Here is a 27,005-nt window from a genome sequence, read left to right as displayed (position 1 = left end):
GATGAACCTTCATGCATACCTTTATTAACTACAGGCAGTCCTTGACTTACAACAGTTCATTTAATGACCATTTGAAATTACAGTGGCATTGAAAAAAGGGACTTAGGACTGTTTTTCATACTTAACAACCTATGGAACGTGATCAAAATTCAGATGCTTGGCAACTGACTTGTATTTATGACATGTGAAGTGTCCCTGGGTCATGTGATCATCTTTTGCAGTCTTCTGACAAGCAATGGGGGAGCCAGATTGACTTAACAACCATATTACTAACAATAACTGCAGTTATTCACTTAACAATTGTGGCAAGAAAGATCGTAAAATGGGGCAAAACTCACTTAACAATTGTTTCACCGAGCAACAAAAACCTGGGGTTCTACATCAAGCACTACCTGTATCAGATTGTTTTGTTCCAGGTATATTCCTGGTTCAATGGTGCACTCCCCACAAATCGTACCTTCTTCTCTAGGATGGCATAGCCAGCGTCAGCTGTGGCTGATTCCCGCCTTTCATCCTCTCGTATAGAGGAGACTGGCTGAAAGCTGTTTTTGAAATTCTCCTTCTGTTTATTGAGGCTGCGGGCCCAGCGTTCCATATCCTTTGCAATCTGGCAGACAGTCCATAAAAGGGAAGGAAAAGTATATAGGGAGAAAAGAAAAAAACAAGGAGAAATGAGCTCTCTTTTCACATTGGGAAAGACCGTTGGCTTACCTGAACGGTCGTTCTCGGGGCACTGCGAAGAGAGCCCAAATGCCGGGGTTAACACAGCCTATCTGCCCTTGGACTGAGTGATGTTTTTCTTGACCACGCCTCCCTTTGCCTGCACATGCTCAATTCGAAAACGAAGGAACCGTCCTGTAATCAATTACAGTCAATACAGCCACATCGTTCAAAATACAAACACCCGGGTGGGTTTGGGCTCTCTTCGCAGTGCCCCGAGAACGACCGTTCAGGTAAGCCAACGGTCTTTCTCCAGTGCACTGCTCAGAGAGCCCAAATGCTGGGACATGCCCAAGCTATTGAGTCCCAGGGTGGGGAAGCGCCGAAGCCTCTGGCATTTCAGCCACTCTTTGTAATACTCTTCTGCCAAAGGAGGCTTCGGCTGAGGCAAAGGTGTCAATCTTATAGTTTCTAATAAGGCCGTGGGGGAAGCCCAGGTGGCCGCTCTACAAATGTCTAGGATAGAGGCCTGGGTTGCCCAGGCTGCAGACGTTGCAGCGCTCCTGGTGGAGTGAGCGGTGATTCGTCTCGGAGCCGTCTTGCCCTGGTGCTCATATGCCAGTTTGATGCAAGCACGTAGCCAACGTCCCACAGTGTGAGAGGAGACCTTGCGGCCCAGGGACGCAGGGAGGAAGGAGACAAAGAAAGCCTCTGACCGGCGGTAGTCCTTTGTTCTCTTTACATACGTGCGCACGGCCCGTCTCACGTCCAGCTTGTGCCACTCACGCTCCTTAGGGTGAGAAGGATGGGGACAGAAGTTGGGCAAAATAAGTTCTTGAGTCCTGTGAAACAGGGAGTTAATTTTCGGAGCAAATGACGGATCAAGTCTCAATATTACTCTGTCCGGGTGAACTACGCACAAATCCTCCCTGACAGAGAGCGCAGCAAGCTCGGCTACCCTGCGAGCGGATGTAATGGCCACCAGGAAAGCGGTTTTGATGGTGAGGTAGCGCAGACTGGTCTTTTTCAAAGGCTCAAATGGGGCTTTGGTCAGGGCCTTAAGCACAAATGGAAGATCCCATGACGGATACCGGTGAACAGTTGGAGGGCTGATGTTCGCTGCTCCCTTGAGAAAGCTCTTGATCTGGGGGAGCTGACTCAGCAAGCGAGAGGAGCCCTTTGCCAGGATGGTAGACAACGCTGCAACCTGGCGTCTGAGGGTGCTGACTGCAAGGCCCTTATCCAGACCCTCTTGCAAAAAGTCTAGGGTCTGGGGGATCGAGGCTGAGGAGGCCTCTATGTTCCTAGTCTTGCACCACCGTGAGAAGGCGGCCCAGGTGGCATCGTAGATTCTAGTCGTAGAGGGCTTCCTGGACGCTTGGATTGTTCGAATGACCTGGTCAGAGAATTTTTGCTTTCTCAGGAGCTCCCCTTCAAGTGCCAAACGGCTAGCTGCAGCCACTGGGGCTCCGGATGGGTGATGGCCCCCTGGCTGAGGGCAATCTTGTCCCGGGGGATTCTCCAAGGTCTTTGAACTGAGAGGCTGACCAGGTCTGCGTACCAGGGCCTTCTGGGCCAGAAGGGAGCCACCAGAATGAGGTCTGCCTTTTCGGTCAGGAGCTTGTTCACCACTTGAGGGATGAGCGGAAGTGGAGGGAAGGCATACAGAAGTCCCTGAGGCCACGCTGACCTCAGAGCATTGGTTCCCTCCGCCTGGGGCGAGTGGTAGCGACTGAAGAAGCGTGGGAGCTGTGTGTTGTTGTGTGTGGCAAACAGGTCTACCTGTGGCTTGCCGAACCTCCTCACGATCTGCTGGAACAGGTCCGGGTGCAGGCGCCACTCCGAGTGGTCGATGCGTTGGCGGCTCAGCCAGTCTGCTTCCCGGTTGCTTACGCCGGAGATGTGATCTGCACTGAGAGAAGCCAGATGACGTTCCGCCCACCTGCCCAGCGCTTCTGCCTCGAGCATGAGGGCCTTTGATCGAGTGCCCCCTTGCCGGTTTATGTGCGCTTTTGTCGCCACATTGTCTGTCATCAACAGTACATGAGCCCCTCTTACTAGAGATGCGAACTTTCTCAGCGCTAGGCGAGCTGCCCTCAGTTCCAGCCAATTGATGCTGTGGGCGGCCTCCCTCTGAGTCCATCGGCCTTGGGCTAGGTGGCCCTGACAGTGGGCGCCCCACCCCAGGAGGCTGGCATCCGTGGTGACAACTAGTCTCTCCGGCTCCTTGAACAGGCAGCCCTTCCTGACTGCCTTGGACCTCCACCATGCCAGAGACCGGATCACCTTTCGTGGGAGCCGAACCCGCCTGAGTGAGTTGCTGTTCCTGGCCCTCTGCACTGGCAGCAGAAACCACTGCAGCTCCCTGGCGTGAAGGCGAGCCCAGGGAACCACCCCCAGGCACGAGATCATTATCCCTAGGAGCTGGGACAGCTGAATGATGGGTACCGACCTGGCAAGGCTGCAGTGCTTCACTCTGCGTCTCAGGTTCGACAGCCGGTCTGGCGAAAGAAATACCTGGCAGGAGGTGGAGTTGATGACCGCACCCAGGTGCTGTATACAGGTGGATGGTCGGAACTGGCTCTTCTCCATGTTGACAGAGAAGCCATGGTACTGCAGGGTCTGCACAGTTAGAGAAACATCGCGGTGTGCCTGCTTGGTGGTGAGAGAGTGAATGATTATGTCATCTAAATAACATTCCAGACGAACCGGATGGTTGCGGAGATGAGCCGCTAGCACTGCCAGAATTTTGGTGAATGTTCTGGGCGCAGATGATAGCCCGAAGGGAAGAGCCCTGTACTGGAAATGCTTCCCTTCCGCGTAGAACCTCAGGAACCGCCTGTGGGCCACATGGATGGGGACATGCAGGTAGGCCTCTTTGAGATCTATTGATGTCAATAGGTCCCCCTCCCTCACACAGCCCAGGATGGAGTGGAGTGACTGCATCTTGAACCTCTTGTAAGCCAGATGCTGATTTAGGCTCTTGAGGTCCAAGATGGCCCTCCACCCCCCTGAACTTTTGGGCACTAGGAAGAGGATCGAATAGAAGCCCCTCCCCTGCTGATCCTTGGGGACTGGCTCTATCGCCTCTATCTCTAGGAGATGGCAGATTTCTGCCCTCATGCGTTCCCTCTTTTCTGGGTTCCTGGGGGTAGGACAGCGGATAAACTTTCTTTGGGGAAAGGATAGGAAGTCCAGGAGAAGGCCCTTGCGAATGGTGTTGAGGACCCACTTGTCCGATGTTATCTCCTCCCACCTGTCGGCATACAGCCGTAGCCGACCCCCGATGGGGGGATCCCTGTGACCGTCACTTTCCCTTACGAAAGGGCCGGGATCCACCACTGTTGTTTCCTCCTCCTCGGAATGGTCTCCGAAGGAAGACTGGGATTGGTTGGCACGAGCCCCGAAGGATCTGTCTTGGTGCCTATCCCCCCCTGCCTGAAAGGGCCTCTGATAGGAGGAAGGGTGAGAAGATTGCCCTGTTTCCTGGCTCCTGTATGGTCTCTTACGAAAGGACCCCGCCCCTTTCCGGTCACCCCTTTTAAAGGTTGCCGGAAGGATCTTGCGTTTGTCCTTGGTTTCGGTGACAAACTTGTCCAGGGCCTCTCCAAACAGAAAGCCCCCTTTAAATGGGGCCGATGCCAGCTTCCATTTAGCCTTCATTTCGGCCTGCCAGTGCCTGAGCCATAGGAGGCGGCGGGAGGTGATATTGGAAGCTAGAGCTCTGGAAGAGAATTTTGCTGCTGTCAAGGTGGCATCCGCCGAATACTCGACAGCGGTAATAATCTTGGTTAGCTCATGGCGCCACCCAGATTTCCTGGGCGGGGGTCTGGACCTGAGTTGGCGCAGCCAGAATAGGGTGGCCCTAATAAAAAAGGAGGCAGAGGTGGATGCCTTGATGGCCCAGGCAGACGCCATGTGTGTTTTCTGACATGCCTTTTCTGACCTCTTATCTTCTGCCTTAAGTCCCTCTAGGAGCTCAGCTGGCAGGTTGGAATTGGAAGTCAGAGACACGACTGGGGCATCTACTTCTGGGAATTTGAGGATTTCCTCCATTTTATCTTCTACTGCATATAGAGTTCTATCCCCCCCACTGGGGTTGGTCAGGGTGCCTGGCTGTAGCCACTGGCGCCGTACCGCGTCCATAAATAGGTCTGGCACAGGAATAACCTCGGGAGTTTCTACTGTCTCTTTGAACAACCCATGCTTAAGATCCTTGGAAGTGGAAGCCTGAGAGGCCTCAGGCCTGGAGGTGGGGCCTAACTCTGTGGCCGTCATGGCTTTGTGCAAGATAGACTTGAATAATGACGGTTGAAATAGGCCAGAGAATTTTGGCTTGTCAGGGGTGGGGTTTTCGTCTTCGGAAAGGGCGAAAATCTCCCCTTCTTCCTGCTCAGAACTTGATAACCCAGAGTGAGAGGGGCTTGAAGATGGGGAGGAGGATACAGGCTCCTTAGAGGTGGAGGCCCGAGGTTTGCGTTTCTCCTTTGGGGCCTTGCCCTTGCGAGAGCCCTTGCGCTTAATGCCTTCAGCTATCCCTTGGGAGATGGCTAAGGCAATTACCTCCCTCATTTCATCCGAGAGAGCAGGACTTTTCCCCCTTTTTTTCTTTTGCTTACTGGGCCTGCGCTGGCTAGGCCTGCCTGAGCTGGATCCACCCTTCCCAAAGGGGGAATTCTGGACAGAATCTCGTTCCTCTCCGATGGAGGAGCTAGGGGAGTCGGGGTACCCCCAAGATGCTTCAGGAGATGGATCCCTGGATGCATAGTTATCCCCAGACAAGAATTCACTGTCCCCGGGGGATTGGGCCTCACGATCAGGGGAAGCTGACTCCCTGCTGCGACGGTCTGGGCTAGGTTCTGGCTGAAGGGGCCTTGAAACCTCCCTGGGATCCACTGTGGCTCTTGGAGAAGACCTTTCAAGTGAGCCTTTGTGCCCTTTGCCTTTATTTACAGAGGGATCCAGCTTGCAGCGCTTGCTGGAGGGCCCCACCTGATCCCCTAAGGCCTCCCTGCATTCCTCAGCCATTTCAGGTCCCCACGAGGCCTGGAAGATAGCTGGAGTTGGGATGGGCACGCGCTGGCCTTTGCAGTCCAAAAGCGCTGGCAGAATCTCCAGGAGGGAAGGGCCGCCTTGGGGTCGGATTTCCTTCCTCCCACCGCCCTCGGTTCCCCGAGACTTAGCTTATTTTCCGGAGGGAGAGACTAGCTGGCTTCCCAGACTAGCCCCCAGCCTCCCCGCGGCGTTCTGCAGTCGTTGAGGGCTCGCTGAGGCTCCATTGGCTGGCTGGGCTCTTCTTGCTGCCTTGTTCCTAGCTCTGCCCAGTGAGTCGGAGCGATCCAAAATGGCGGGGGGTGCGCACGCAGCCGCTTCCCGCTCTTTCCAGCCCTGAAAGGCGCGCGAAGGCTCCAGCCGTCGCTGCTGTTGCCGGGCAAAATGGAGCAGGCGAGGGAATCCTAGCAATCCGGCTCACCTGCTTTAGAGCCTTCTCAGAGCCTTGCTGGACTTTTCCTCCCCCTGGGACGCCCCTGTTCCAACAGGGAACTTGGTTTATCCCACTAATTGCTCCCTTGCTAGCCAGCCCCCGCTGTGCAAGCCTTTTCAACCCCCTGCAGTGCTTGCAATTAGCAACAGCAGGGAAAACCCGCAGCCCTTCTCTTAAAGCGACGGAAGCCTCACTGGAGGTAAACAGACAGACCTGATGTAGAAGCGTGATTTCCTCTATCTGAGAATTTAAACGTGGTCCAAATTGGGAAACTTTTTCCAGCCTTTCTGCTCTTAGACTGGAGCTCTCCCAAAACAGCCCTAACTCGGGCGGACTGAGTTTTCGAATTGAGCATGTGCAGGCAAAGGGAGGCGTGGTCAAGAAAAACATCACTCAGTCCAAGGGCAGATAGGCTGTGTTAACCCCGGCATTTGGGCTCTCTGAGCAGTGCACTGGAGACGATAAGACTTACCAGCTTTCCAGAAAACTCTTTAACAGGAATGCCAAACTCAAGGCTCGGGGGGGGTGGATCTGGCCTGCGGGGCTGCCTCAGAAACAGTGAAGGACCAGCCTATGGTGCCTCTGCCAGCGAAAACGGAGCTCAGGAGAACTGTGTGCAGCCCTCCCAAGCAGAGGGTTGCAGGAGGCTGGCGCAGCTGAAAATGGAGCTCGCGAGGATCGTAGGCAGCACTCCCAAGCCGTTTTTGTTGGCAGAGGGTTGCAGGAGGCCACTGCAGCTGAAAACAGAGCTTGGGAGCACGTTTCACTGGCAGAGTGCTCGGGCCACCCCAGGTGTTCCTGACACAAGTGACATTGAGCTCGCCATGCCCCCCCTCCCCCCCCCAAGGTCAAACACAACCCTGATGCAGCCCTCAATGAAATCGAGTTTGACACTCCTGTTCTAAAAGGTCTTCAGATGTGAAACACCTAGAATTCAAAGGCAAATGAAGAGAAACAGCATAAGGAAAAAAGGGTGATGCTCACCTGCTGGGCTGTTTTTGTCTTATGCTTCTCTTTTTTCTCTTTTCCCTCTTTGTTGCCACCTCCTGAACTGCTACCATCCTTGTGGCTGTCAGCCCCCTGGTCTGAGGCTGGGATGTAAGTGCATCTCTCACTTTCCCAGTACAGATACTGCTGCAGCTGAGCATTGTAGTAATACTGGGAAGAAACATTGACACAGCTCATCTTTGGATACTGCAGGACACTGTGCAATTTTGAGAGCTATCGCGGCACTACAAGGCGAGTCAAACTTTCAGCTCATTGCTCTCATCCCTTTGCCATGTGCAGAAAGCAACAAAGTCTGCCTAAAGACAGGCAACTCACCTGGGAATTAGGGTCATAGTAGAGGCCAGTAAGAGGATCGTAATAGTACCCAGAACTTTCATCATATTGATATGTGGAGACATCTGGGACAGCTAATGGCCAGAAAGAGAGAAAGCAATGAGCAAAAGCGGCTACACAGCCTAGGAGAGTTGGCAATCTGTTCTGCTCTCCCCTCCTAATGGGATTCCTGTTCTCCAAAAGATCTGAATCAATCCCTCTTCCCTCCACCACTCACGGTATTGTGTGTAAGGTTCCTGTCCAGCAGAGCCGGCTGGCAAACTGGAAGTGCTGGTGGACATGCCGGGAGTTGCACCAGAAGGCTGGGCAGCATTAGGCACATCAGGCTTCAATACAGCGGGTGAAACTATGGTGTATGACTGAGAACAGGGGAGATAGTAGATCAGTAGGTTCATAGGTTATGAAATCTTTTAATACATGCACTTAAATCACTCCAATTGTACCTGAGCAACAGCAGAATTTCCTTGGACCGGACTTGCTACTTCAGAGCTTCCACTGGCCTGGTACGTGGCTGATACAGCTGCGTTCTGGGTAGTACGGGAGAAAGTTGGTAGGACAGGCATTGGATCAATTCCTGGCACACCAGGTTCCTGTGATCCATCAGCTATTTTGCAAGAGAAGAGCAGAGAGGCAAGTAGCCAGTCAGTCAGGAGGTACAAAACATCCTACAACAGGTCAGAAAGGGATATGAGGCAGAGGAGCTTACCGGCTATGGATCCCTCCCCCTGGATCTTGTCTGCCTTCCCAACAGCTGCTGTCCCAGAGGAGCCAGACTGAGACTGGGATCCTTTCAGGTATCCCCCCTGCGAGTATGCTGTGGCGTCTTGAGTGCTGTAAGGTTCATCATGCTGGTAGTAGCCATAATCAGCAGATTGCTCATCCTGGGTAGCCCACGAGGCCTCTCGGCCTTGCGATGCCTATTTGGAAGTCCAAATTTAAGAGGAAATCTGTTACTAAGGCAGGGTAGTAATTACACTTTATCCCACACAGTAATAAAGATTCCAACAGTTAAACATAGATGTTTTCTTCTTTTTAAAAGGTAATTATTTTACAGCACTATGCTTTGTAATAGTGTGAGTGTGTGTGTGTGTGTGTGTGTGTGTTTAAGAGGCAGAAAGCACGCAGGGACCAACGGTACCCAGCAGCAGCTGCAACCTACCAGTTGGCCCCTTCATCAGCATACAATGCACTACACTTCATCAGCGTGTGCTGCACAGGTGAGTTGATTCTCTGCCAAGCAGCAGACAGAAACAGAGGAGTAGGGGGAACCCAGGTAATCTGGATGCGCCATACGGGCCACAGGAAAGGCGAGAGCTGGTGAGCTATAGTGGCCGGCCAGCCATGGGAGGCTCATCTTTGCACGGCAGTACCAGCAACAGACAGAGCAAAGGTGTTGGGCAGAAGGCAGGCGATTCCGATACGACACATAGACCACATGCAAGGTGAAAGATGCGAAGACGAGCCTCCCGCAGCTGGTCACCTGCTCTGGTCCACAACTCTTGCTTTTATGACACCATCAGCCCGCTCACACATGTCCACCTCCTTCACTAGGACTTATTTTTGGAGTAGGGCTTATATTAGGTGCATGCTTCAAAATTAGTCTAGGGCTTATTTTCAGGGTAGATCCCATTTTTGGGGAAACTCGATATATCTACATCTCTATTCATCCATCCACCCACCTACCTATCTCAATATATGTATAAGAAAAAAAATGTTTTCCCAAAAATAGGATCTACCCCGAAAAAAAGCCTTAGCCTGATTTTTTCCGGAATAGGTTTGAGGAGAGAGATGAGAAAAAGTCTCCCCTTCCTCCTCTGTGTCCAATACCCGTTCAACCTTCTTTTCTTTCTCTTCCCTCAATCAGTTAGTTACCTGTGAGATAGACCACTGGGCAGCTGCAATGGCAGTGCTGGCTACCGAAGCAGCACTAATGCGGTTTCCATCTGATGAACTTAGGTCCCTGCAAAGGGATAAAGACTTTTTAAATTTTATCGTGTTCAACTTGTACCCACCCAAACTCAATGACTCGAGCGGTCCTACACAAACAGAAGACTCTGTTCTAGGCAAATGACTTCTTACAAACCGTTTGGAACCTTTTGCGAATTCCACATTAATTGTCTTGCCATCAATGTTTAGTGGTGGGTGCAGGGCCTGGAGGATCTGCAGCAACTGAGCTGCCTCCTGGGAGACAAAAGGACAAGAAATGAAAACCCTCATAAAAACAAACATACCGTTTGCTTAATATGATGTTAAGTGTGCTGTAGGGGTGAATCAGGAATACGCAAATTCAACTTCCCTCTCAACTACAAAGGATTGCTGGGTTATCTGATCCCTCTGTCTCAATCCAACCTATTTTCCAACATTGTTTTCCATCTGCCTAAAGAAACATGAGTCCTACTGGCATTTAGTCTCTACATGAGCTGAGGTGGTGCAGTGGTTAAAATGCAGTACTGCAAGCTACTTCTGCTGACTGCCGGCTGTCAACAATTCAACTCTCGCCAGGCTCAAGGTTGACTCAGCCTCCCATCCTCCTGAGGTGGGTAAAATGAGGACCCAGATTGCTGGGGGCTGACTCTGTAAACTGCTTAGAGAGGGCTATAAAGCACTGTGAAGAGGTATATAAGTCTAAGTGCTATTGCTATTGCCATTGCTATTTAGTCTTAGCAATTTCTCTAAATGTCTTAGGGGGTGCAACTCAGAGGTAAACAAAATCTTATTAATCCTTACCTCAATTATCCATTTTGTACCATGGGTAATTCTATAATACATGGACTCAATGCACAAAAGATTTTGGATTGTGCTCCAAGGTAGCACCAAGGTTGTGTTTTTGCTCTCCAGTATTAAAGTAAGTATTAGTATGCTTACTTTCCCATAAATTTAGCTTTCCTCAGACTAGAAGTTCAATTAAGCTCTGTTTTCTAAGCTATTATTTTACCTTCCTAAAGCACACCATTCTCATGATTTCAACCTCTAATGCAAAAATGAATTGCCACATATGCTATTTGTTGCACTCACCACAATAGTAGAGAGCTGAATGAAAGCAAAACCACGATTGAGCTGTGTCTGCTTGTCTTTAATGACACGGACATTTGATGAGGACAGAACTGCATACGGCGCCAAGGAACTTAAGATGGAGTCCATTGTGCTATGTGGATTCAGGTTTCGCAAGATAATGGCTGGCAGAATAAGAAACAGTATGAAGTTGGAACTGTAAACTTATGAGGACATGTGAATTTTCACCTGACTGAATTTAACTCTGCATAGCTAAGAAAGTAGTTAGTAAAAGCCAATAAAATGTTGCCTTCCTCTTTTATTGATGATAATAAATAACATTTATATACTGCCCAATTCTCAGGACTCTGACCCTCATGGCCATAAAGGAAATCTAACTATCATTGTTTTGTGTTAAATATAATAGGAAGCCAAACCAAATTTGAATTAAACAGGTTAAACAACACTGTGAGCACACTTTTTGCTATTCTGTTTATGTATGGCAATGGGAGATCTACAGTCTGGCTGCTTTGTTTTGGTAACAATGGACAACAACACAGCCTTCCAACCAATAGTTCAAGTCAGGAGGACACCCTTTTTTATTTCAGATACTTGACTATGCTATTCCCTTTCTCAGCAATAACAATAAAACAGTAGAAGAGTAAATTCCCTTCTCATTTTTCTTACTGCTATTGCAACTATCTTCTTCTCCTGGAGAGGAAAATAATCTCTTATCAAACAAAAAAGCTGTTGTATATTTTTTCTCAATGGGAGAACGGAACAAGGTAACAGTAATAAAATAGCTGACCAATAGCTATAGTGTGTGTGTGTGAGTGTGTGTGTGTGTGTGTGTGTTCAGCTCACTGCAGTCACATATTTCTCCATAATTTTCATAAACTATCTTAGTTTTGCAAACAGTGTTTTTCTGTTTCTGTTTTTCTATATTTCCTGTTTCAACTTTATAAATTCTCCATTATCCATTTCAAACCAATGATAATACCAAGTCCTGATACCAGATTACTTTCAAAAACAGTTGACAATTCATTCCAACAGCAGAATCAACTTTTGCAGGGGCTTTCTACAGTATAAGATTTTAAAACCTAGTATAAAACATCTACACATTAGCACATTTCCCCCTATTTGCCAATCAAACTTATCAATATGCGCTCAATTTCTAGAGCTAGGAGTTACATTGAAAAGCTACACCAATTAAACCAGCCAATTTCTATTTTACAACCACGCTGGGCCTGCCAACTGACTTCTAATCCTGAACACAAAAATTCAACTATGTAAAATGTTATGGAATCTTCCTCAGAAGCTTGACGTTTTTAAATTAATGAATCAAGTGAAGAAACCTAATTAATAAAGCTCAACCCTCTCATCTACAACAATTAACAGTTTCATGGTGGAACAATAGGAAAATTGAATGACTTTATTGCTGCTGTATATCAAATTTTATACTCACTGTCATTAGCATTCTCTGCACATGGTTCAGATATGGGGGCCACGGGCTGAGTGGACAGAGCTGCTGACACCTGGTATGGCTGCGGGAGAGGCAGGAGGCCTTGGCTGAGTTCACGCCCTGATAATGCCACTAGTTGATCTAAGCGACCGCCAGGGGGTAACTTCTGCTCAGCTTCTGTTGCAAAATGGAAGGTGATGAAAAGGGAGAGGGAATTAAGAGTAGTTTCTACAGGTACAAACAGAGCTAAAAGAACTGAGCTATTAAACTTACCAGATCTGGGAATGCCACACTTGAAACATTTATCTCTGCGCTTGAAATTCTGAACTCCACACTGTTTTGGGGGGGGGGGGGGGGGAGAAAAAAGACAATCTTTATTTTCAAATAAATGGAACACTCTTTTATAAAAGTGTTTCCCTATCAGGATATGTTCCTTACTGCAAAATCACAAGTGACTCTCGTTATCCAAGGATTTGGTATCTGTGGTTTCAAATAATTAAAGTTGGAAAATACACAACCTGACTTTGGTGTCCATAATGTATTGTCCCTCGCATCTCAGTTTTTTTTTTACGATTTTGTGTTATTTTATGCTTGCAAACAAGCTTTTTCTGCATGTGTTCTTAGTTATCAGTAGATATTCTATTGGAATAGGATCTTTGTGAGTGAAAGCCACTGTACCTGCTAGTGCTATCCCTTAATGCATAATTTAAACTCTTGTCCTAATGCTTGCGATGGAAAAGCATTCAAAAATATTCAATAAAACCTGAGAAAATAATCCCTTTGTCCGATTATGCCTTAGTCTTTGCTCATAAAGTCAAGCTTCCTAAACTGCTCTGTATCTTTTATTTTCTTGTTGGTGCAATCTTTGACGAAAACATTTGCAATAGTTTTTTTAGAAAATATTCAGAAAAATAACACTTTAATCATTATTTTAGAAGCAAAACTAAGCAAGAGGGCTGAACTTATATTGAGTCTTCATCAAAGAATTAGGGAGGTTTTGCTTCTGCCTTTGATTAATATTAATATTCAATATTTACCCCTTGCAATTGGAAAAAGCCTAATTTTGTTACCCCAGCAGGACAACATCCTTCACACTGCAGTCCAAACTCACAGCTCTGAGTACCACATCATGGAATACCTCTACAAACTGATTCAACAAAGCAGGTACCTTGCTGCAGAGCCAATCCTCATTGATCTTGGGTTTAGGGTCACTGTAGTGCATGGAGACCTTCTGACCAAGGATGGTGAGTGAATGCTGCAGGGAGAGAAACACCCCAATGAGACTCTGAAGTGGAGGCAAAGAGAAGGTGCCCATCACTGCCGCAGCAGAAAGAAGGAGAGGTTCAAACCCTTCAGCTGAATGGATGAGGGTGAGGGAGGGAAGGGAGCATAGGCTGAGAGAGTTTTGGAACTTGGCTATTTGGCTAGAGCACACCTAATCTGGCCGACAGCTGTTTCTACCCAAGGCACCGGGACGTCCGGTAGCTGTGATGGAGGGAGAGTGTGTTGGAGAGAGAAAGAGAGAAAGATGAAGAAAAGGAGAAACAGACAAGAGAAATGCAGCCGTGCTGTGAGATATCACTATACAATACCTCTAGACCACTAGAATAACCTCTGTTGACCTTCTGCCCCACCATTTCTCTTTTCTTCTCTTTTCCCAACCCAGTACCACTGTGCCCCCATAATGGGCATATTTACCTACCCGTTCCCTCATTCAATACAAATCTCTGCTACAGTAGTGTCAATTCCAGTTTAAGGGCATGCTTGGAGAAACGCTCAATCTCCCTTGGAAATGAAAACTTTTGGGAGAGATTATGGTAAATAAAATTTAATATTATGCACATATCTACAGATGCTCAATACTAGACTTCTATTCTGTTCTACCATACACAACACCCCAATTTAACTGTCTACTCTAAATGTATATTCCCTAAATGGCCTATCAAAATTACTATTTTATTCAACTGCAAGGTCTCAACATTTGGTGAACACATCAAACAATTCTATGGGCATATAATCCAGGAGGACCAGATCACTTTCCAAAACCAATTCCTAAAAGCTGCTAAGTCAAGACCTAATTGACTAGAACCTCTTTCTGGTAAATGCAAGAACCTTGCCTATCTCTTGCCCACTGCCAACCTTCGGAGAGAAACACTGCCAGTTTCACACATAGTTGTACAGTCTGTGCTTAAAAGGAAACCCTCACCATGTCTCTCAACTCAATTTTTCCACATCCCTCCCACATTTATCATCTCAACCATGCTTGGGGCTACACGTCAGCTCCCACTGGGGATGCGCACACGTGGCCCAACTATATTGTCAACACAAGAAAACAGGAAGAAAAGGAAATGGCAAAGGTAAACTGCCATAGCTGCATAAACCCCAGGAAACTCAGTCAGGGCTAGGATTGCATTTTCATCCAGATTATAGTCGCTTGGAAATAAGAGTACAGTTTTAAACTAGTCAGAAGAGACACAGTTTGGGTCTTAAAAACTTGGCATGTAACATCACCTCTGCGGTAAACCTACGGTGCTAAAGAGAACATGGGGTCTTAGACAGAGAGACTGTCCAGAAACAGCTGTTGTGATAAAGGAGAGAAAAAAAACCTTCCTGGGGAAGTTTCCATTTTAGATTTGCACTCCTGTCATAATAATCTCTGGCAGATTATGGAGAAAAAGACACCCGCAGACAGGTGGCCAGCTTCAATATCTACTGTTCAGCTACAGCTATAAACTGCCAGAGTCATACTGAGCATGCATATTTCCAGAGCAGGGAGAACATAGACAGGACTCATGATTTTCCAAGCCCCTATTTCTTACTGCTAGGAACTCCCACAATACCCTTAATGTGGATCAGCATCTAAATTCCCCTGCTCAACTCGTCAGATCCCACTGTCATCCCCATGGTGGAAATTAAATCCAGTTCTGACTTGCTGCCTGAATTTTTAAATGTCACTCTGAAGCCCTGTTTTCTTGACCCCCCCCCCTTTTTTTTTCCAGGTCATGAGTAGACCCCAGAAGTCAAACACCCAATTCCCTGTACTCTGATTCCTGGAATTGTAAACAAGGCAAGATAGCTGACTTTCAGTTCTAGCTGCTCTTCCTAATCCCAGTTCAGTGATTCCCTAAGGGGGAAGGCATCTAGAATTTGTCACATGAACCAGGTGTTGAGATTGGTCATTAACAGTAGCAGTACTTGTGGGTTTCAAGTGCAGCAAAGCAACCTGATTGGCTTCCATCCATCGTGTAGCGTCCTGCAAGTGATTAAACTCGACGAAGGCGAAGCCCCGGCTCTGACCTGGAGGACAGCATTCAGATACAGACGCAGTGTGTTAGTCAACAGATCCAGCCAACATCACGCACCCCTGTTGCTGTACCAAATGGGGCAAGGGCAGGGCGCAGGGGAGAAAATGAGTGGGAAGGCACAGAAAAGGCACCCTAGGTTGCAAAATGGAGTGGTGCAGACTCAAATGCTGGTCACCAGCATCTCTTATGATCATTCCAGTGAAGTATTTTTGATGGACAGATGCTATTCATTGCTACTCAAACCATCTAGTTGTTTATTTTTCCTAGAACTGAGAAGAGAATTGTGATGTCCCAACATGCTTATCTAGCTTGTATTTCCGAAAGGATAAAGGACAAGAAGGAGAATATTGAAGAGATCTATTTCTAGCACTAATAGTGTCAGTTATCTTTTTTCATATTTTAAGAAATAGCTGGTTAAAAGAACTTATGTAAGAAGCTACATATGGCACTTGTCCCTCTGACTTTGCTGTTTAGCTTTAGGGAAGTTTAAAATAACCCCACATAACAGGAGAGGATCAAGATAAAATGCTGCAGTCTGCTGAACTTGATTCTGAAAGAATTGGATTTAAATACCAGCTTAAAATTCATCTGATGACTCCATCAAGCACCCTTTCAATCTTATTGGTTCATCTGTCCAACAGAAACAACAATAGTCCATTTCTATTGCAATAAAGAACGATAAATGTTGCTTGCATACATGTAACATAAATTCATGTGCCTAAATTGAGAGAAGTTTATTAAAATTCCAAAAAGGCACTGATTCCCACTTTTTTCCTTAGTATCACTGGAATTAAGATAAAATGTTTAAAGGGAAACCAAACTGACATTAGGTAAGACAGAGTCCACTAAATGAAAACGTTCAAGAGACTACATTTTGGGAGTCTCTCTCTCTCTCTCTAAGTCTGCAATTCCAGTCTTTGTTGAAATGTAAAATTCATTTTGCATTGTAATTGTCCTTTCTTAGCCTCTGGTTGCCCATAGATGCAGGGTGCCTTTCTGTACCCTCCGGCTTGTAGTATCTGCCAGTCCACTTCAGGCCTTGAACAACAAGGGCAGATACGGAGGATATCACCAAAAACATAAACCTTGCTTTAAAATAAAGGAAGGGGGGGGGAGAGAAAAGAAAGGTACACAGCCCTATCTCAGGGCCTGCCTGCAAGTGTGTGTGATAGGTAGGGAATAACCTTGGCAAGAAGAAGTATACTTACCTGCTTGATTAAACAACTTACTTTATTCTCAGAACAGCCCTACATTGTTTTGTTTTGGAGCAAACTAAAGAGATCTCTTTTTATTCTTGCATATACCATACCCATCCAACCTGTTGGCAACCTGTCTTCCTTAATGCAGGCTGGCACTATTTATGGTCTATTAAACTAAGCAATGTCACTAATTAAGTACTGTATTCACACAGGAGCTTGACAATCGCCTATCCCATCACAAAAAAGGCAGAAAAAAAAGCCAGGAGTTTTCTTAAATCCTTGGTGAATCACAAGTGCCTGGAGAATTATAGTTAACCTGGTGGGGGTCAAAAGTCAGACACATGCCCAGGTATACGTTTCATCGGTAGCAATCTTAAAATGGAGTCTAATTCAGGCTGCAAAGATCTAAAAAGGCACACCGACGTATCTGATAAAATATGGTCAAATAGAAAGTGCACTATATAACCAAAAGGTTGTCTTCATCCTTTGCCATGTATTTGTGAAAGAGGCCAAGTAAGAAAGACAGAGAACAGTAAGAATTCATCTTAATAGGAAAAGCAATATTGAACCACTAAACCTTCAAAGAGTCACACTTATGCAGAATACAGTGAAACTTGGAAATGGCCACATCTTCTTCTCCTTTTTCAGGCCAATCTCACAGCAGAACCACTGAGGCCTACATTTATAGGATTTTGATAACAGACCATAGCACTTAAAGGACTCCCTCTGAATCAACTGCTAACATCTGGAAGACTGACTTCTCCTTATCACTGATTGGCAGATCCTAAATACCCTACAGCAGAAACTACAATTGAGTACTTAATGCCACAGGGCAAAACTGCTCCACAAGCACACACGCATAGCATACCACATTCTAGTTTGCAGTGTGTCAAATGCTACTTGAACCATTACAATCATATCAAAAGAAAGGAGTAGAAAAAACTGTGAACAGAAGCTCACCTGAGGCTTTATTTCGCATCAGTCGCACCTCACGGGGCTGGAATCCGTGTGCCTGCAGCTGAGCCCGGATCTACAATTGCAAAGAATCTGTTAATAATGCCAGTAACAGGAGGCTTTAATATAACGATCACTGAAAGAAGTCCAGTTCCTTCTTGAAAAAGCATCTTTGGGACAACCATGATCTGGATGATTGAGAAATTCCATTGACACTGAAAGAAGTAGTGAATGTTAATGAATTCTTGTATGGGCTGTTCCTACAAGATGCTGCTCAATTACAAATGCCAGCAATCCCAACCATCATGCCAATGGAGTTCAGTAACATTTGGGGGCCATACGTTCTCTATTCCCGAATCAAAGATCTCAAAACACACCTTTTAGCCCAAGCGATCAACTTACATCACTCTCAGTAGCAGATTGAGGTAACATCCTCAGCATGATGATACTGCTAGCCTTCTGTTCTTCTTCTTCTTGTTCAGTTCGATAGTCTTGGTCCCGGTAATCACCATCACCAGGAAATCCCAAATGCTCATTTGGGCTATCTCGTTTTCTGTGTTGTGTCTCTGATCCGGAGGAGGCCTCATAAGAATCCTAAGAAATAACAGCACAGAAGACAACACCTTAGCAGGGTGGAAGGCCAAGACTGACCTAGACAAAGAATCCCTCAAGCTTGCAGGTGAAGGCCTAGCAATGTACAGACAATCATACTGCCCTCCGAGCATTCTGCCAAATAGACATCATGTTTTATGGTTGGGTGGCAGTCTTACACTGGTTTGTCTCCTTTCTCCAATGCAGGTCCCAATTGGTGTTGATGGGAAATGAGAAGTCGAGCCCATAGCTGCTTCTCTGTGGCAGGGCTCAGTATTCTACTCCTTTTTAACATCTACATAAAGCCGTTGGGTGAGATCATCCGCCACCATGGGATGAGGTACAATCAACACGCTAATGATACTCAATATTATATCTCCATTCCCAGTGATACAAATGCTGTTGTCACTGCTCTCTTGCAGTGCCTGGAAGTTGTGGGCATCTGAATAGGGGATTTTGGATGAACCCTGGTGAGACCAAATGGCTTTGGGTGCACAGACCTTCAGGATCGGGGACTTTTAATATTTTTATTTCTGGAGGGCTTGTACTACCCCAGACTAACCTGGTGCACAACCTGGAAGTTCTCCTGGACTCATAGCTCCTGCTTGAAGAGCAAGTGACGGTCACAGCTAGGAGAGCCTTTGCACAACTTCATATTGTGTGCCAGTTGCACCTTTTCCTGGATTGGGAGTCCAGGAGAAATGCCTTTTCTGCCATGGCTCCTGACCTTTGAAACAGTGTCCCCCTCCAAGGTGAGATCAGCACCCACCCTTCCGAAAGGACTTGAAGACCTGACTCTGCCAACTGGCCTAAGGGCCCCAATGGGATCAGATCATTTGGGTTAACAGACTAGATAACATTCCCTCCCCCCCCGCTCCCCTCCCCACTGCATGTTTTTGCTTTCTTTCTTACCATCTTTGTCAATTTCAAATTAATGTAAGGTTTCTATTTATTGTTTTAACATTTTTATTAGTTTTTAATTATTATAAGCTGCATAGAGCTGCCTCCATGAGAGATGGGCGACATATATATTGAAGTAACAAATAGTAAATAATTTTGACCTTCCCACAATCAGCTCCACTTTGAATGGCATGGAATTTCCTTAGGGATTCTAAAGATGAAAGACATTCCAAAGTATGAGCTGAAGGAATTCTTACTCACAAGACAGCAGTTATTCAAAGGCTCCAAGTTGTTGAATTGCTCAGAAAAGTCATTACTCTACTATTGCTGAGAAAACTGCATGAAGGTGAACATTAAATGAATAGGAGATAAGATTTACTGGAAGGAGATTTTACCCTCCACTCACCTCCACACTGTGTTCTTCGGAGGAATCATCATAATCATTAGCAGGTTCCTGGCTGTTGAAATCTCTCAAGTAGGATCGATAATCCATATCTCTGTAATCATGGTCCCTCTGATTCCGGCCTTCTGAGTTCTCATCCTGAAGCTGTTCAACAGCACCATATCGACCTGTCCGATCCCCACGGCCACCTCTACGGTGTACAAAAAGAAGAAATGTTTAAAAAGAATTGTAAAGTACTAGTACAACCACTGATTTAAGAAGGGAGCACATGCCCTACTTAAACTTTCCGTTACAGCTTCCTAATACCACGATTGAAACAGAAAAAAACTGACAAAATGTTTACTTAAAGAAGTCAGGGCTTCCAAAGAGTATTATTTTCCTTACTCTTGTTTACACAGTTCTTGTTTACAAGAACTGTGTTTATATACTTGTATTTATCCATATAGCCGCCCATCTCACAATCAAGTCATTCTGGGCAGAGCATACAACAAATCTGTGTTCGTGTGTATGTGTTAAAACAACATCTGCTGAGCGCTTGTGGCTTCTAAACAGTATTGACGTTATGTCCCATCTCTCCCAGGCAGCACGGGAGAGGGATTGAAGATGAATGTTGTAGACTGACATTAGTTAAATGGCTATAACTTCTTCATTATGTACTAAAATCAGCAAGAGAGAATTGCTCTGGCTGCAACTTAAATTACTTGCATGCTAAACTTCAATGAATAGGGTTGTTAAATGCAACTATATTCATGTTTGACGGTAGGTGGACACAAATCTTTGTGAAATCCTCTTCAGTAGCATGATCAAACTAAGATTCCTAACAGAGTAGCTGTTCTTCACCTATTAAAGTTTATTGATTGTCACTCAACATATGTATGATATGTTTGATTCTCTATCCAGCAAGTTCTGCTGCTGCAGTGAATTGTTCTTAACCCTCATGAAGAAATCAATGGAAATCAGAGCATTCACTCCTACTGCATGTCCGTAATGATACTGGTATTCCTTCTAACAGATATGATTGAAAACAATTGTCCTGATCATCAATTGAAAGGCATCAATTTAGGCTAACTCAATCTTTAAAAAGATGATCCATTGATTGATTACTATTTTCTATACTTCTGTAACTTGGAAGGGTATATGAATGACATTACAAGTTATGGTTTTTCATTTCTTTTTGCTGTTCTAGTGATGAGAAACACAGGCAAAACTCAGCACAATAGTTTTCCTAGTACTACCAAGTCCTTTCTATAACTGCTTTCTCTGGTAGAGTGCATTAAGTGCCTTTCTTGGGCTAAATCTTTTCTTTACAACATTAAGAACAGTGGGCAAATACACTAGATTATATTGTTATTCACACACAATTCTCGTATTGTTGCTTTGCCCCAAAAAGGCTTCACTATATTTGTAAGCCAGCTCACAAAGTTTCATGTTCATCATTACAGACTATACATTCTTCCTATTCTACTAATAATGATGCTGAAGTTAATGATGATTAAAGAGAGACTGGCCTTAATTTAGCTATTCATTTAGCTTTAATAAATTATGTGCCATCAAGTTGCTTTCAACACCTAAGCAATCATATAGGTAGATCTTGTCCACAACAATCTATCTCTAATCTGTTCCTTTGGATCTACTTTTGTGGGTGGACACATCATGGCATTTGAATAAGTTTTCCAGGGTCTTCATAGCTGCTCTACCAAGTAGTAATATGTTGCATATTTCTTGACTGTTTATTCCTTTACTGTTGATGGTTGATCCTAAAAAGCAGAAGCTATCCACCATTTCAATAAGTTCATTGTCAATTCTAAGGCTGGTCGTTCTACCTTGTTGTCATTAATTTGGTCTTAATCCCACTTTTTCAATGTGCTGCTTGACTTAGCACTAAGGTTTGGTGATCCTCTGCATTTTTGGCTATCAGTGTAGTGTCAACAGTGGTAGCAGATTATTAAATTTCTCCCCCCCCCCTCCAATTTTAAAACCACACCCATCTTCTACCAGTCCAGTCCTTCTCTTAATACATATTCTGAATATTGGTTGAATAAATAAGGGATGAGTATTCAACTTGTAATACTCCTGGAGTCAGTTTGTTTCACCATGTTCTGTCTGGACTGTGGCTTCCTGATCTGTATCTAAGTTTCTCGTGAGGACAATGAGATGTTCTGAGATTTCCATTTTTCTGAGCATATTGCACAAATTGACACAATTAAAGGCTTTTCTGTAATAGATGAAGCACATATTGACATCTTCTTGATATTTTTTTACATTTCAGTTATTCAGCATGCATCAGTAATAATGTTCTGTGTTGCTTGGTCTTCTCTAAGCCAGACTGAACATCTGGCATCTCCTTTTCCATGTAGGTCTCTAATCTGTGTTAAATGACTCTAAATATTATTTTGCTAGCATGTGAAATTAAAGATATTGTACAATAGTTTGCACACTGCAATATTTTTTTTGGTATTGGAACATGCTGTATTTTTTGGAGTATAATACACACCTTTCCCCACCCCCCAAAAGTGCGTGGAAATGTTGGTGCATCTTATACACCGAATACAGCCATTTTTGGCCTCCTGAAGCCCCACCTCCGCATCCCATTTTTGTGAAAAATGGGCTGTTTTTCACAAAAATGGGGCGTTTTTGCCTTCCACTATCCCCCAGAAGCACTCTGCAGGCTTCAGCACGACTGGGGGAAGGGAAAAATGCCCCCGTTTTGGTGAAAAACAGGGGGCATTTTTGCTTTCCCCCAGCCCTGCTAAATCCTGCAGTGTTCCTGGGGGCCGGGGAGGACAAAAACTTTTTTTTCTTGCTTACCTCTTCAAAATCTTGGTGTATCTTATACACCGGTACATCTTACAGTCGGAAAAATACGGTAGGTTGACCTCTTTTAATCGGTTTGCCCCTTGTCATTCTTCAGATTTGCTGGCATAACTTGATTAGGACTGGGGTTTTTGTTGTTGCCTACCATTTTTAGTGGGTATTCCATCAGTTCTTGCAGCTTTCCAATTTAGTAATGATTGGAGTGCTGATAAAATGTCATCTTCTAGTACTAGAGGTTGTCATAAACAAGGAATATCTTCTCTAAGGTATCTTAGATGTTGACACCTCTACTGTATAGTATTTCAATATACTCCTTCCAACTTCCTTTGATCTCCTTTGAATTGGGTGACACCTGTAGTGTCCTTTAGGACAGTGGTCACCAACCAGTGGCCCACGGACCACTGGTGGTCATGAAAAAAATTTGGTGGTCCATTGAAAAATTATTTGTATTTTTTATATTGCACTAAATACTATTTATCTTTTTAAAAAATTCATATCGGGATTTAAAATTATGAATTTAGTGGTCTCTGAGATCCGAAAGGTTGGTGACCCCTGCTTTAGGATACTAATTTGAAGTTAGAACTTTCTTTTTAAAAGACAATCATTTTTTCTGTTTCTTTTCAACTTCAATGTCTTTAGAAATGTTGCTTAATACTGCTTCTCATCTCTTCAAACACTCTCTGAAACTCATTTGTCTTTCTTGGCAATTTCCATGATGTATTCTGACACCCAGTTTTCTTTCTTCTTTTTCAACAACCTCTTTTCACATTCATGTTTAAGTTCATTCCATAATTTCTCTGATTCTCTATCAATGAAGATCAGGACTTCAAAGCGATTCCTGAAACTTTTCTTGAAAATTGTTGGTATATAATCATAACCTGGAAACTGATTGGCTTTCTTCTTTTTTAGCTTAATTTGAAATATTCATGGTTTGTTCCACAGTCAGCACCTGGTCATACCTTTGATGATATAATTGAGTTTCTCCTATTATTAGTAATAATATAGTCAATATGATTTCTATATATTATATCTGGTCATGTCCATATATAGAGGCATCATTTTGGTAGTATAAAATTTTAACAGGCTGACCCTAAAATCAGCATTGATTTCTTTTCACAACTTCTTTGTTTAACAGCATTGCTTATCTAACTCGAGCAATTCTAAAGAAAAAGAGACACAACATATTTCTTCCTAGGATGTAAAGTAATTGAAAGAATACTTTACCTTCTCTCATACTCCATTGCTATCTGTGAAGTACAAATCCCTCAGGAATCTTCCAGCACAAACCCTTCAATGGGTAACTGCCATTCCAGAAGGTCATAAGAAGTGGGTTATAAAGATTTCTGTAGGGAAAATAGAATACAATGTTTTTATTCAAATGCTCATGTAGTTTATAATCCCAGCAGCAGTAAATTCTAAAGCATTTTTAAAACCAAAATGTTTCCAAATATTTTGAAGGAAGTGAAAAGAATGTGAGTAAAAAATATCAGAACATGTAAACACAAGAAATAAGATACAGATAATTATCCTGATTGAACTCTGGATTGAACACACTTGGTTAATGCAGTACTAATCACTGACAAAACTATGAACAGTAAAGCAATGCATTCGATCAATAGTAAAACGGAAAGATCTGATTAAGATATAATTCTGTAAATAAGAAAAACAAAATTCTGGATATGGCATAAATCCATATATTGCATTATAATGCAAGAATGATTACAGATTCTCAAATCTGCAATTCCGCATAGCAATAACCCACAATTTCACAAAAATTCCAGTTATTATCTTCAACTTTGCAAATACTATTAACATAAACATAAACCTTGCGAGAATCAGCTAAGTATGTAACTAAGGTCAAATTTGTATCACTTATTACATAATGTGGAGAATTCTTTTGTAAACTGTTCAGATGGAAAATGGTATGATTTCAGAAAACATAGGCAGATAAGGACAGACCATTAATTTTCCCACTCAGATCCATCCCATTTCTTGAGCTCCAGAAAGGGACTAAATTCTAATCTTTCATGTATTCATACTAGTTAAAACTTTACATATGCATTCTTAGCTTTTTAGTAGAATGGCTATCTGACTTTGAGTACATAATACTGTGTTTTATCAGTCAGATAATCATCTGCATTTTTATGTTTGAAACAGATTTAGAAAGATTTATGGGTCTAAAAGCACTTTGAGTCTTAGTACACAAATTCTCCACTAACATGCAAAAAGAAAATCCCTTTAGAGTAGAAACATTCTGTTATTCTCTTGTAGAATTCCAGAAGTAATTATATTTCTTAGAGAGTAATTGCTTATGAAAATTAAATTCCATGAATTTTCAACATGGAAAACAACAAATACAGGTAAGTCAAAATTGTGAATTCTTTATGAGCTCCATAGCAAATGTTACCCATTATAGTAATTGAGTTGGGAATTGCTGCTAATTGACCTAGATGTAAAATGCAACATGACCATGTCACTTAGCAACAATTCCAATAGTCCCAGTTGCCATCATTAAGCAGGGACCACACATGACCATGACTTCCAACCTCTCCATTGACTTTGCTGATGGGAATACAGCAGGGAACATTGGAAATCACAGTCACATGACCAGGGAACACACTGTAATGACTGGAACTCCAAGGACCAGTTATAAATCCCTTTTGTTCAGTGAAATTACCAAGTTTGAATAGTTGCTAATCAAATGGCCATACCCCAAGGACCACCTGTACTTTACTACCATTATTCACACACTCACTATAATGGCTCTCATGAGGACCCGGAATTCATCTTTTAAGAAATAAAGATGTTGTCATCCCTGCCAGATAAATGTATGGGTCTTTGTAGGACCTATGCTTGGTTTACTAGTTTCCATTCATCTAGTGTTAATCTAAAGGCAAGGTACAATTAAATCATCACAAAACTGCAGCTTTTATTGTAGTGGCACATTGGCTAGAATGCAGTAGTACAGGCTAACTCTGCCCAGAGTGTGGAGTTCGATACTCATGGGCTCAAGTTTGACTCAGCCTTACATACTTCCAAGGTTGGTAAAATGAGGACCCAGATTGTTGGGGGCAGTATGCCAACATACTAAGAGGACTCAGAGAGTAGTGTAAAGCACAATGGAGTGGTATGTAAGTCTAAGTGCTATTACTAATGGAATTTGAGACATACAGAGAATATAAATATTGCCAGAGTTTCTTTGCACATGCATGACTATTATTCTATGGTCTGCTTTCTTATTCACTTCAAGATACACAAGGTTTTACTGCCACATCTTTAGAAAAGAAGTCCAAATCAAAGTTTAATAACCAAACTAATTAAAACTGACCAAGAAAGAAATTCCCAGTGGCCAAATCAGTCACTACATCTTTTATTTCCCATTAGTATCTTATCCTCTGATGTTTAATTTAAATCTAGTCAAAAATGTTTTAAGACTTCCACTCTGCCTTCCTTCCCAAGCATGTCAGATGAAATATACATTTGCAGATCAGCATGCTGAGATTCAGTGACTGTGAATTTTTATTTTTTTAAGTTCGAGTTTGAAAATGTATGTTTAACTTGGTTTATCTCATAGGTTAAACAGAGTTTGGCTCTTGCTTAGCAAATTCTAAGAATCTAACTAATGTGATTTAAGAACCAAAGTTATATCTTGTTGCTGAGAATAGCATCAGGTTTCATGTACCAATTATCACTTTTTAAAAAAACTCCAGAATCTCACATTAGTTTTGGAGGATTTGCTCATCTTCCAAAATTTTGATTACTTTGTCTTAATTTTGATGTTTTGAACTTACTTTGATGAGAATAGTTAGACTGCCAATTACTGGCTTAATATCTAGTACAAAATAAGCATTTTTTAAATTAATAAACCCATTCTATCAGCGCTTCAAGTTAATCTGGACCAAAACCAAAATCATGAGTTGCAATACTATTTTTATTGTGGGGTTACAGTAACAAAGTCTTGCAAATCTGAAAGCACTTCTTCACTGCCTTGCTTTTACTTTTCAGAGAACTAAGGGGATGGGTCTCTTTTGAAACATTTCCCATGCCCCCATTTCCTTCCAGTGAGATATCTCTTGTCTGACTATTGTCTAAGCTGAGGCTCTTCCTCGTCTCCCAAGATCATTCTCACAGCCTCATTAAACATTCTATAACAGAATGTTTATTAAACAGCAGTACTGTATACATAAAATATATACCCACATGTGTCCATCTGTGCATAAGACAACCCTCAAATTTTTAACCAAAATATCGTGAAAAATGTGACACCATCAAATAAGGCATACCTCAAAATTTTTGTTTTTAAAATCGCAATTGACTTATCTACAGGTAGTGCATTCTTCATTATCATTTTGGTTAAAAAATCAAGATCTGCTTAGATGTAGATGGGCTTATCCATGAGTATGTACATGATACAGGGGTTCTGAGGAAAAAACCCAGCATATATATAAAATCAATGTTTTGCAATGAGTTGGAAAGGAATAAAAATAAGCCAAAGTATGAAGACATCAGATACAAAGAGAAGAAAATATAGCTAAATCTAATTCATATCAAACCATTCACTGAATCACTCCATATCCTTCTGTCAAACCAATCTTATTTTTATTACTTTTACACACTGCTTTTTACATTTCCTTTTAATGTTAAATTCTCAACTCTTTCCTTTGAAGGATCTTTACCAACTCCATCCAACCAGCCATGGCTACTTTCACAATCTTTCTCTTTTTCCTCTTCCTTTTTATATTGGATTCAGTCTCATTCTCTCTATGTCACTAAATCATCCAAACATGTGGAAGATTCTCATTATTTGTAGTAGTTATGTTGTATAAAGTCACAGTGAAAAATTGAATTAGCAAATACTGAAACCTCAACTTGCGTAACTCAATTTTTCCCCCCCTCCATA

At 43.6% G+C, this 27,005-nt stretch overlaps 1 protein-coding gene across 1 annotated transcript in view; it reads right to left on the bottom strand.

Moving 5' to 3' along the window:
• Positions 1 to 27,005, bottom strand: part of RBM10 (RNA binding motif protein 10) — a 32,726-nt gene that overhangs the window by 3,891 nt on the left and 1,830 nt on the right. Inside the window, exons 2-18 of the mRNA XM_032210284.1 lie at positions 23,330 to 23,448; positions 19,295 to 19,481; positions 17,800 to 17,991; positions 17,404 to 17,473; positions 15,163 to 15,236; positions 13,108 to 13,194; positions 12,213 to 12,273; positions 11,943 to 12,116; positions 10,502 to 10,662; positions 9,570 to 9,667; positions 9,359 to 9,446; positions 8,193 to 8,403; positions 7,930 to 8,090; positions 7,704 to 7,845; positions 7,469 to 7,560; positions 7,130 to 7,303; positions 458 to 607 (exon numbers count right to left, since the gene is read on the bottom strand). Coding sequence (XP_032066175.1) covers positions 458 to 607; positions 7,130 to 7,303; positions 7,469 to 7,560; positions 7,704 to 7,845; positions 7,930 to 8,090; positions 8,193 to 8,403; positions 9,359 to 9,446; positions 9,570 to 9,667; positions 10,502 to 10,662; positions 11,943 to 12,116; positions 12,213 to 12,273; positions 13,108 to 13,194; positions 15,163 to 15,236; positions 17,404 to 17,473; positions 17,800 to 17,991; positions 19,295 to 19,481; positions 23,330 to 23,346 — 2,139 coding nt within the window. The 5' untranslated portion in view covers positions 23,347 to 23,448. The remainder of the gene's footprint in view (positions 1 to 457; positions 608 to 7,129; positions 7,304 to 7,468; positions 7,561 to 7,703; positions 7,846 to 7,929; positions 8,091 to 8,192; positions 8,404 to 9,358; positions 9,447 to 9,569; positions 9,668 to 10,501; positions 10,663 to 11,942; positions 12,117 to 12,212; positions 12,274 to 13,107; positions 13,195 to 15,162; positions 15,237 to 17,403; positions 17,474 to 17,799; positions 17,992 to 19,294; positions 19,482 to 23,329; positions 23,449 to 27,005) is intronic.

This window comes from Thamnophis elegans, chromosome 2 (assembly GCF_009769535.1).
Source record: "Thamnophis elegans isolate rThaEle1 chromosome 2, rThaEle1.pri, whole genome shotgun sequence".
Lineage (NCBI taxonomy): Eukaryota > Metazoa > Chordata > Lepidosauria > Squamata > Colubridae > Thamnophis > Thamnophis elegans.
This window is presented reverse-complemented; position numbering and strand designations above follow the sequence as displayed.